This window comes from Emiliania huxleyi (genome assembly GCF_000372725.1).
Source record: "Emiliania huxleyi CCMP1516 unplaced genomic scaffold EMIHUscaffold_232, whole genome shotgun sequence".
Lineage (NCBI taxonomy): Eukaryota > Haptophyta > Isochrysidales > Noelaerhabdaceae > Emiliania > Emiliania huxleyi.
The window spans coordinates 137,851-148,303 of NW_005200317.1; the positions used below are offsets into that span (position 1 = coordinate 137,851).

A 10,453-nucleotide genomic window follows, 5' to 3' on the forward strand; every position below is an offset into this window, starting at 1 on the left:
CAGCCGTGTCGCGTTTCTTTTGGCGCGAACTTGTTTCTGTTTCTTTTTCCACAAGGTGTGGCTGGCCGACGAATCGAACAGCGGTGTCGCGTTTCCTTTTGGGCCGGACTTGTTTCTTTTTCCACAAGGTGTGGCGGGCCGACGAGCCCACAGGTTTCGTCGCGTGGGCGTTTGCCGCCGGCCGGTTGGACATCGTAGAGTTCAACGAAAGCACAACTCTCTCACATAGCACACGGGTTCGACACGGGTGGGCAAAAGAGGCACACGCGTAACGGCCGCTTAAACGGCGCCGCCGTCCTCATAGAGGACATCCTGGGAGCCGAAGGCAGACTCCCTATTCAAGGTCAGTTTTGTTAATGGCAGACTGAATTCGCTTATCACTAATGACTAACCGTAGGCTGGACACGGCTCGGGCGGTGCTTGCCGACGCGTCTCTGCCACGGGGGCGCGCGACACTTCCGAGACACCTCCGAGACACCTCCGAGACACCTCCAAGACACCTCCGAGACACCTCCGAGACACCTCCGAGACACCTCCGACACAAAACAGTGACGGTTCTGAAGACACACACGGCCCCCAGACTGCTGCACGGCGATCCATCAACGAGTAATAGTTGAGGATGAATAACTGATGTCCGCAGGCTGCTGCACGGTGATCCGTACGCGGACAACGTGCCCGCTCAACTGAGACCTCTTAATTATAGCTTGAGCGTAGTTAATTCGTCGGCAAGAACGATAGTGCCCGCTCAACCTCGAGACCTCTTAATTATCAACTGATAATGCATTATGAGAGTACTTAATAACTGAATAGGTGCTGCTCGACCTCGAGACCTCTTAACCCTTAGTTGATAATGCATTATGAGAGTACTTAATAACTGAATTATAGGTGCTGCTCGACCTCGAGACCTCGCAGGCGGCGCTGGTGGACTGGGAGGCGGGCTGTCAAGCTAGATCTCGGCTGATCTCCGCTGATCTCGGCAGGCGGCGCTGGTGGACTGGGAGGACAGCTGCATCGGCCCTCTCGCCTTCGACCTTGCCTGCGCCCCTAGATGCTGAATACCTACCTCCTTATATCTCCCCACATCTCCTCATAGCTCGCCTTCGCCTTGCCTGCGCCCCTAGATGCTGAATACCTACCTCCTTATATCTCCCCACATCTCCTCATAGCTCGCCGTCGACCTTGCCTGCACCACTAGATGCTGAATACCTACCTCCTTATATCTCCCCACATCTCCTCATAGCTCGCCTTCGCCTTGCCTGCGCCCCTAGATGCTGAATACCTACCTCCTTATATCTCCCCACATCTCCTCATAGCTCGCCGTCGACCTTGCCTGCACCACTAGATGCTGAATACCTACCTCCTTATATCTCCCCACATCTCCTCATAGCTCGCCTTCGAGCTTGCCTGCGCCCCTAGATGCTGAATACCTACCTCCTTATATCTCCCCACATCTCCTCATAGCTCGCCTTCGAGCTTGCCTGCGCCCCTAGATGCTGAATACCTACCTCCTTATATCTCCCCACATCTCCTCAGATGCTCCACCGAGACCTGAGAGAGAGGCACAACGTGGAAACATCATTCAGCGTGGAAAACACACGCGCCACAACGTGGAGTACCCCTTACCTGACCTTACCTTGCTTTGCCTTGTGCCTTGCCTTACCTTACCTTATACCTTGCCTCAGGCCTGCGCTGCGGCGGGCGGCTGCTTCTCCACCGCCGACGACACCGCCGCCGCCGACGTCTTCCCGCCTCCGGCCACCCTCAACGTCCCCGCCCTGCTGCTCGCTCCGCCCGAGATGGTGTTTTCTGTTTTATGCCGCAGAGGGTTTTTCTTCTTTAGGCCGCCGCCCTCAGCTCGCTGCTGGCTTGCTACGCGGCCGCCCGGGGCGGGTTCGGGAAGGCGCGCACACGCACACAAGCACCGCACATACAAACACACGAACGCACACACATGCACCACACACACACACATTTCTCACCCAGTCTAGCACTTTTCAAAGCCGGGGCTCCTGTCTGTCTACGTGGAGCCACTCACACGAGACGCTACCGGACCGTCGTTCATCTCAAGTCGAGGCGGAGGCACGCACGCACACACATTCACGCACACATCGATTCCCCACGTGTGCAAGGCCCAGTGCGGACGTGGAGATGCGAGGATAGCCCGGGCCTTACCCCAACGGTACCGTTCATGTGTGTGTGTGAAGACGCTACCGGACCGTCCTTCATCGCAGGCTGAGGCGGAGGCGCTGGTGGACCTCACCCTCTGCAACGCACTGGCGCGCGCCCGTAGAGGCGGACTGCGGGCCTCTGCATTCGACACGTATCTTGCCACGGCCCGCGGTCTTGCGTATTCGTAGCCCCGTACTCACCACGCAGTGCTCTGCACTGCGGCGATGATTCCTCTTTTTCTTTCAAAGCCCGGTTGTTTTATAGGCGTGCGCCCTCTACCGCTTCTACCAGTTCCACACAGTCGACGCGAATGCCCCGGCGGAAGCGAAGCGGTCCTGCCGGGATCATGCCATTCTGCCGAATTCTCAAGTTTAGTCATCATAACCAGGGCGCTAATCATAATCAGGTCCTACCGGGAGATGCACGCGATCTGCCTGGCGCTGGAGGTGCCGGCGGTCGCGGCGCAGATGCGGGAGATTGCGAGCGCCGCCGTCTGCTAATCTCGGCCAATCTCCGAATCTCAAACGCGGGAGGTTGCGAGCGCCGTCCTCTGCTGAGGATTGCGAATCTCGCCGAATCTCCTAATCCACCGGGAGATTGAGATTGCGAAAGAGCTCCAGCAGCGGTGCAGCCGGTCCAGATTTGATTGTTGTTAAGCTATACAAAAAAAAATGTGGCGTACGACGAGGCCGGCGGGCGCTTGCAACACGCACCCCGACGCAGGCGGCGCACCGCCACTGCGGAAGCCGGCGCGTTCCTCAGCGCGCTCACGCCACCGCCACCCCCGGCACAGCCAACGGCACGACCGCCGCAGCCGCCCACCACGGCCGTTGCTGGCGCGTTCCTAAACGCGCTCCCGCCGCCGCCGCCCCCAGCGCAGCCGTCGGTGCAACTGCCGCCGCCGCCCCGACCACTGCCGCCACCGATGCCAGCCTTCGCGCCGCCCCCGGGGTGGGAGCCACCGCCGCCACCGCGGACGTGGATGCCGCTGCCGCCGCCGCCCAGGCAGGAGATGCCCGAGCGAGGGTGGGCGTTGTCCATGCCGCCGCCGCCGCCTCCGCCACCGCCGTCGCCGCCAGCCCCGCACGGAGAGGGCACCGACGATGTGGAGTCAGGCGTGAGAACCCCCCTCGTTGCGGACGCGAGCCCGGCGAGGGGAGAGGCCATAAGCGCGTTCGCCGCCGCCGGACTCGTCGCTGCCTGCCTCGCGGTCTCCGCCCTCGCCGCTGCCATTGGTGCGCGCCACGCCCACCGCGCCTGGACTTGGGCTGCGGCCGGGGCGGTGGTGGCGATAGCCGCAGCCGCCATGCGCACCGAGCACCTCAAGCCCTTCTTTGAGGAGCTCGAGGGCGGCTTCGTCGTGCTGTTCGAGGCGATCGAGCGCTTTGCCATCCCCGACTGCATCACGCGCATCGCGGCGACGGTGCTCTCGACCCAGCTGCTCAAACGCCTCGATGACGGGACGCCGTCGATGCTCGCCGGCACGCGACCCATCGGCATGGGCGAGGCCCTCTTCAAGGAGGCGTGGCGCGCGCGCGCGAGCTGGGCGGCGAAGACCATCGGCCCCGTGCTCCTCTACTTCGGTCAGATGGCCGTCGGCCTGCCCAGCGGCGGCGAGGGCGTCGCCACGGCACTGCAGCTGTACTGCGACTCACCTGCGCTCGATAGCCGTGCCATCATCATCGCCCTCGACTACTCCAACGCCTACTCGACGAGCCTGCTCGACTCGTCGGCACGAGCGACCCTGAAGCTGATCGAGTGGGTCAAGCAACTCGACGACGCGACGCGGGCGCGGCTCGCCATCAAGGACGCAGACGAGGTGGTCCGGGCGGCGGAGGCAGCGCTCGACGACCTCGCCTTCCTGCGGACCCACCACGGCGAGGTGCTGACAGTCGTCGACGGCAGCCTGGACCGCTTCGCCGTCCGCCTCGGCTTCACGCAAGGCGGCCTCTTCTCCATGCTAAGCTTCTGCATCGCCGTCTGCTTCCTCGTCCTTAAGCCGCTCAAGGAGAGGTACCCGGAGGTTGTACCGAAGTGCATCGCCGACGACGCCCACGCGCCGACCGTCGTCCGCGAGGCCGCCGACATCGAACGGGCGGCGGAGTGGTGCACCGCCTACGTCAAGCTCTCGGAGCGAGAGCTCAACCTCTCCGCGAACGCGCGCAAGTTCAAGATCCTGCAGTCACGGAAGTGGCAGGACACGGAGCTTGACGTGGCGCGCTTCATCAAGCTCTTGGGCGAGGGGCAGAAGGGGCGGGGGCGTGCGGGGCAGAGTGCGTGTCGGGCCGGGGTGTGAGCGAGGGGCGGGGGCGTGCGGGGCAGAGGCCCAACGTCGGGCGGCTTGTCGGGGTCCGGAGCATTCGAGGGGGGAACGAGGAGGGGGGAATGGGCGGTCGGCGACGAGTAGAGCGGCAGGCGCGTACGGGGTAGCCGTCACTTTCCTGCCTCACAAGGGCGGGGCTGTCCCGGAAAGTGAGAAACGCCGGGCAGCGTGGCGCATTACTGAACCCTCCCATACGTGCTCGTACTCCTCCTTCGCTGTCCCATCTCCCCACCTCTTTCCCGCCTGGGCGGGGCGGTGGGCGGGCGCGCGGTGCGGCGCGGCGTGTGCGTGTGTGCGTCTGCAACGAAGGACCGCTCGCAGAGGACCATTGGGTTTGTACTATTAACAACGAAGGCGCTCTCAAAAAAAATCACGCGTTGAGCACCATCGCGATGATGTCCATGCGCGCGTGGTTCGAGAAAATTCCGCCTCGACGACGCAATGCCGTGCTGAGATCTCGGGCCGAGCGCTCGTCGCAACCCTCCTCGCCTCGAGCGGCATCCAAGGCGTCCGAACCTGTCTCGCAGGGTTCGCCCGATGCGACCAGCTCTGTGCCAGTTCCTGCCGATGCCACGAGTATTGCGCCGCTTGCCACTGCCGTCGATCTCAGTGTGGACGACACGAAGCTGGAGCTGTGGCGCAAGCGCGGCGGCGGCGACCTGGAGCCGGTCCTCGCGAGCGGGGCCGTCGCCCTCCTCGACGCGCAGTGGATCATCCGCCACGCCGAGGCGGGCGGCGTCCTCGCCCACCGCCAGGCGCTGCCCAAGGAGGCCTTCCTCTCCCTCGCCGACCTCGTCGAGGCGACCGGCGAGCATGCGGCCGGCCTTCCCGTCGCCGCGCTCTCCTACCCGTGGCTGACCAAGGACCACCCCGACCCGCTCGGAGCCAACCTCAACCGCGTCGCAAGGGCGCTCAAGGCCCTGCTCACCTCTCCGTACATCCCGCGGCTCGGCGTCTTTTGGGACTTCGGCTCGCTGCACCAGCACCCCGACCCCGCCAACGGCGTCATGCGCACCGAGGAGCAGAACGTGCTCTTCAAGCAGGGACTGGGCTGCCTCGGCACGCTCTACTCCCACCCGTACACACGCGTGCTGCGGCTGACCTCCTTCCCGGACGGCCACAAGGCGGAGGACCAGGCCGAGGGGACCAACGTGGCCAAGTACTTTGACCGCGGCTGGTGCTACACGGAGTGCAGCTGGGGTGGCCTGACAAAGGCTGGCTACCTCTCGCTTGACCTCGGCCAGATGCGCGCCGGCGAGGAGTATGATTGCGGCAGCCTCACCCTCGACTGCATCCAGGACGGCGGCCGGCGCCCTCCGCTGCTGCCGTCTGCGTTCGCGGCGGAGCTGGAGACGAAGAGCTTCACCAACGGCAAGGACGACAAGCCGCTGGTGAAGCGGCTGTACGAGGCCGCCTTCAAGGAGCAGTTTGGCAAGGCGACCGAGCTGAACTACGCCGGCCTCGGCTGGGGCGACGCGGAGGCGGCGCAGCTGGCGGAGGTCCTCGCGAGCGGGGCAGCGCCGCGGCTCGAGACGCTCTGGCTCAGCTACAACCAGATTGGCGACGAGGGCTGCAAGGCGCTGGCCGCCGCCCTCGGCAAGGAGGGGGCAGCGCCGCGGCTCGAGACGCTCTCTCTCCAGCGCAACAAGATTGGCGACGAGGGCTGCAAGGCGCTGGCCGCCGCCCTCAAGGAGGGGGCCGCCCCGAGCCTGAAGGCGCGAGACGCCCCCCTCGCCACTCGCCCCTCCCCCGCCTAATGCTCATCGCACATCCCCTCGCGTGCAGAAGCTCGTCGTGGACAACACGGAGCAGCCTGAGCTGGTGGCCGTGTGCGAGGAGCGCGGCATCGACCTCGAATGAGCCTCTCCAGCCCCGGCCGGGCGGCAAGGGCGCAGGGTCTGGCGGGACCGCCGCCTGAGCACGGCAGAGGGCAGCAGACCCTGCGGCTGCGAAGGAGCGAAGCACGACGTACAGCGACGGTGGGGGCGCACGGGGGTTTGGTGGGCGGGCGGGTGGGCTTGACGTGGGTGGGTGGGGTTTGACGTAGGTGGGTGGGTGGTGGGTGGTTTCTTCTTCCTTGCCGCTGGACGCATGCGCAGCGCCGGGGTATCTGGATATCGAGGTCCGGCTCCGAGGTGTTGGTGGTAACCTAAGTACATGGAAGGATTAAAAAGAACTCTAATCACCCTAGCCCCTCACCCCTGAAAAAGAATTTTACAAAAGGCGGTCGCACAACACGATTCGCGCGAAAGGGAAGGCGCGGGCGACGGCTTCTCCTCAGAAGCCGTCGCCCGCACCACAGGAGCAGCCACACCACTCCCACTCCGGCGCCCACCCACTCCCCACCCCGACATTACCACCCCACCCCACAACCCCGCCCCAACCCGCCCCAAGCAACCCCGCCCCGACCCGCCCCGACCCGATCCACCCCACAACGGGCCCTTCCTTTTTTTGAGCAGGTGTGCCGCCGCGCGAGCGACGCTCCGAGATCGCCCGAGATAGCGCGGCGCGGCCCCGAGATCGCCCGAGATAGCGCGAGATCGCCCGAGATCGCGCGGCGCGGCCCGAGGCGAGGTGGATGGGTCGGGAGCGAGGGGGCGGAAGTGGCCCGTGCGGTAGATGGTCAGCCTGGCTGGGGCGCATGAGCCGGACTTGTGGGCCGGAACACCCCCAGTCCTTTATCTGCGTTCTTGCACATGGAGTACTCGTCTGTGTACCAAACTGTCACTCCCCTTATGTCCGCCTAGCGTTGTTTCTCTCGAAGTGAATCGTAAAAAAAAAAAAAAAGACAACACGTCACAAGGGACGCACGCCGCGCGCGCTTTTTGCTCGCTGTGTGCGTGGCTGTGAGCCCGGCGCATGCCGTCGACCGCCACGACCTTGACGGTGCTGACCGTCAACTTTGCCTGCCGCGACGTGGCTCCGCTCTCGGGATGCGACAACTGCGCCACGCGCTTCGGCCTGATAGCCGACGCCATCAGCGGCACCAATCTGTCTGCGTACAGCGGCCTCCCTGACCTCGACTCGGTGGATGTCATCATTGCGCAGGCGCGGCTGCGCACGCTTACCCATGTCGCGTCCTCCACCGCCGCTGCCGCAGCGCCGAGAGCGCCCGACCCTGGCCCATCGACTCACTCGCTCGCCGCAGGAGCTCGGAACCGCCGCGGAGAACTTTGCAGACGTGACCGCGGCGCTCTCCGCGAGAGGGTTCGTCCACAGCACGGGCGATTCCGCGCCTACGGCGTCGGACCCGCAGTGCGCCGACGCGCCAGGCCCGCTCTTTGACCTGGCGGACAAGCAGGGCTTCGTTTCGCTGACCGGCCTCGCCTCCGGCGGGCTCCTTCACACGCGATCACACCAGATCGCACGAGATCGCACGAGATCATACGAGTTCACCCGAGGTCACACGAGATCACGCTAGATCTCTCTGCTAACCGAGATCACCCTAGATCTCTCCCGAGACTACCCGAGATCTCCAGAGATCACACGAGGTCACACGAGATCACACGAGATCACACGAGATCACACGAGGTCACACGAGGTCACACGTGTTCACACGAGATCACCCGAGATCACCCCGACGTCGTGCGAGCGCAGGCGGGCTCGTGACCTTCTCGCGCCTCCCCCTCCTCTCCGTGGCGAAGCAAAACTGGTGCGCGCACGGCTTGCCGGCGCCGGCCGGCTACACGGCTGTGCTGGTTGAGCCGGCGGACGGTGAGCGCGCGCAGTGCAAGATGCGATCTCGGGGCATCTCGGGGCATCTTGGGGTATCTCGGGGCAGCTCGGGGCATCTCGGGGCATCTCGGGGCATCTCGGGGTATCTCGGGGCAGCTCGGGGCATCTCGGGGCATCTCGTGGCACTTCGGCTGATCTCGGGACATCTCGGGGCATCTCGGGGCATCTCGGGGTATCTCGGCTGATCTCGGGGTATCTCGCGGCATTAGGCGTCTTTGCCGTGGTGATCGACCTGCACGCGTTTCCCGAGTACGACTTTGGGGTGCGCGAGATTGGCCGAGATTACCCGAGACGACCCGAGATTGCCTGTGAGACTCCTACTGCTCCCCACCACCCCCTCCGGGCTCGCCTAGCCAACTGCATCTCTCGGCCATCTCTCGACCATCTCCCGTCCACATCTCGCACACATCTCGGACATCTCGGACACATCTCGGACATGTCGGCTCTGTGGAGCGTGTGCGGAAGCGGCGTGTCTTCACGGCTGTTGCCGCGTGAACAGGTGACAGCGGAGGACATCCGGACGTACCAGATGTCGGAGATTGCTGCCTTCAAAGACTCCGTCGCCGCTGCCCTCGGCGGTGCCGGACTCGCGTACAGCGTCGTGATGGGAGGTGGACCATTCCTAGACACTTCCCCGAGGCGGACCATTCCTAGACACTTCCGGACCATTCCTAGACACTTCCCCGAGCCTTCCTGGCACTGTCCGGAGGCGGGCCATTCCTAGACACTTCCCCGAGCCTTCCTGGCACTGTGTGACACTCGCCCAGCCACCCCTCCTCCTCCGCCTCGGGCCTCGCATGTCCGAGGCGAGGTGTCGCCCTACCAGAGCGTGATGAGGGCCGTGTCCCATTTAAGAACCCCTCCCACAACGAACTCTCCCTCCTCTCCTAGCCATCCCTCCTCCTCGACCGCTTGGCCCCTTCCTGTCCGCCCTGGCCCTACAAGAGCGTGATAGGGCTGTGGTGGCGAGATCATCCGAGATCGAGAGGGAGAGACTCGAGCGAGGTGTGTGTGTGTGTGTGTGTGTGTGTGTGATGCGATGAGATCTGATCAAGAGAGACGTGGCATCACCCCCACACACACACACACACCTACCTGAGTCCCTTCCGCCATCCGGGTGAGACACCCCCCCCCCCCCCCTCCAGGCGACTTCAACGAGGACGCCTACGCCGCGGCCGCCTCCGCCACGCCCGACTGCAGCCTCATCACCGACCAGCTCACCGTCCAAAAGATGGGCGCGGTGCGGGGCGGCCTAGAAGCGGAAGATCCCCCCATATCTCCCCTGTATCTCCCCCATATCTGGCAGCGCGGAGCGAAGAAGCGGAAGAGGCATTCTTGTACCCCAGCTCGAGAGGACGCGTCCTCCGCTGCACTCGCTGATTCAGCTGTCCTCCGCTCGAGAGGACACGCAACCAGCCGCATTCGACCGTATTCGCACTCACGTGTGGTGCTCCGAATGCTCCTGCACGATTCGTCTTCGGCCCTTTTTAGTTCACGTGTGGTGCTCTGAAATCTCTGCACGCCACTGTACTCCCGCCCTGATGGTGCACCGCATTCGACCGTATTCGACCGTATTCGCACTCACGTGTGGTGCTCCGAATGCTCCTGCGCGATTCGTCTTCGGCCCTTTTTAGTTCACGTGTGGTGCTCTGAAAACTCTGCGCGCTACTGTACTCCCGCCCTGATGGTGCATCTCTCCATGTAGCTCACCATGTAGGTTGGCCTGGACCTCCCCGCGGCGTGCGCGACGGGGGCGATTGGCCCATACACCTGGGACACCTCCACAAACGACCTGGCCGCCATCTTTTCGGACGGCGACAGCTACGAGGCGAGCGTGGCCGCTTCTGCCGCCGTAGTAGTAGTGCCTGTGTCTGGTCATTAGACAGCGGCGCCGGGCTCGCGGGGGAGATATGGGGAGATGTGGGGAGATATGGGGGAGATGTGGGGAGATATGGGGAGCTGTGGGGAGAGATGGGGAGATGTGCCGAGAGGACGCGGGGATGCGGCCGAGACATGGACGAGATATGGGGGAGATGAGGACGCGATGAGAACGAGACCTGAACAAGAGGAGGACGAGATGTGGCACGCACGTCCCCTCCTGGCAGCTCGCCGTCTTCACACCTGCTGCTGTGAACAGCTGCTCGACTACCTAGTCTACTCGAGCAGCTCGGACGGCGCGCTGACCGGCGCCGCCACGCCGAACGAGGTCTCCACCCCCTCCCCCCC

General features: G+C 64.2%; 1 protein-coding gene across 1 annotated transcript in view; it reads left to right on the plus strand.

Annotated features, from left to right (window-relative positions):
• Positions 1–7,351: 7,351 nt before the first annotated feature.
• Positions 7,352–10,453, plus strand: part of EMIHUDRAFT_468925 (hypothetical protein) — a gene marked incomplete at its 5' end in the record, with an annotated part of 3,990 nt that continues 888 nt past the window's right edge. The window contains 6 exons of the mRNA XM_005779325.1: positions 7,352–7,564; positions 7,641–7,799; positions 8,727–8,838; positions 9,373–9,467; positions 9,945–10,061; positions 10,365–10,433. Of these exons, the coding sequence (XP_005779382.1) occupies positions 7,352–7,564; positions 7,641–7,799; positions 8,727–8,838; positions 9,373–9,467; positions 9,945–10,061; positions 10,365–10,433 (765 nt within the window). The remainder of the gene's footprint in view (positions 7,565–7,640; positions 7,800–8,726; positions 8,839–9,372; positions 9,468–9,944; positions 10,062–10,364; positions 10,434–10,453) is intronic.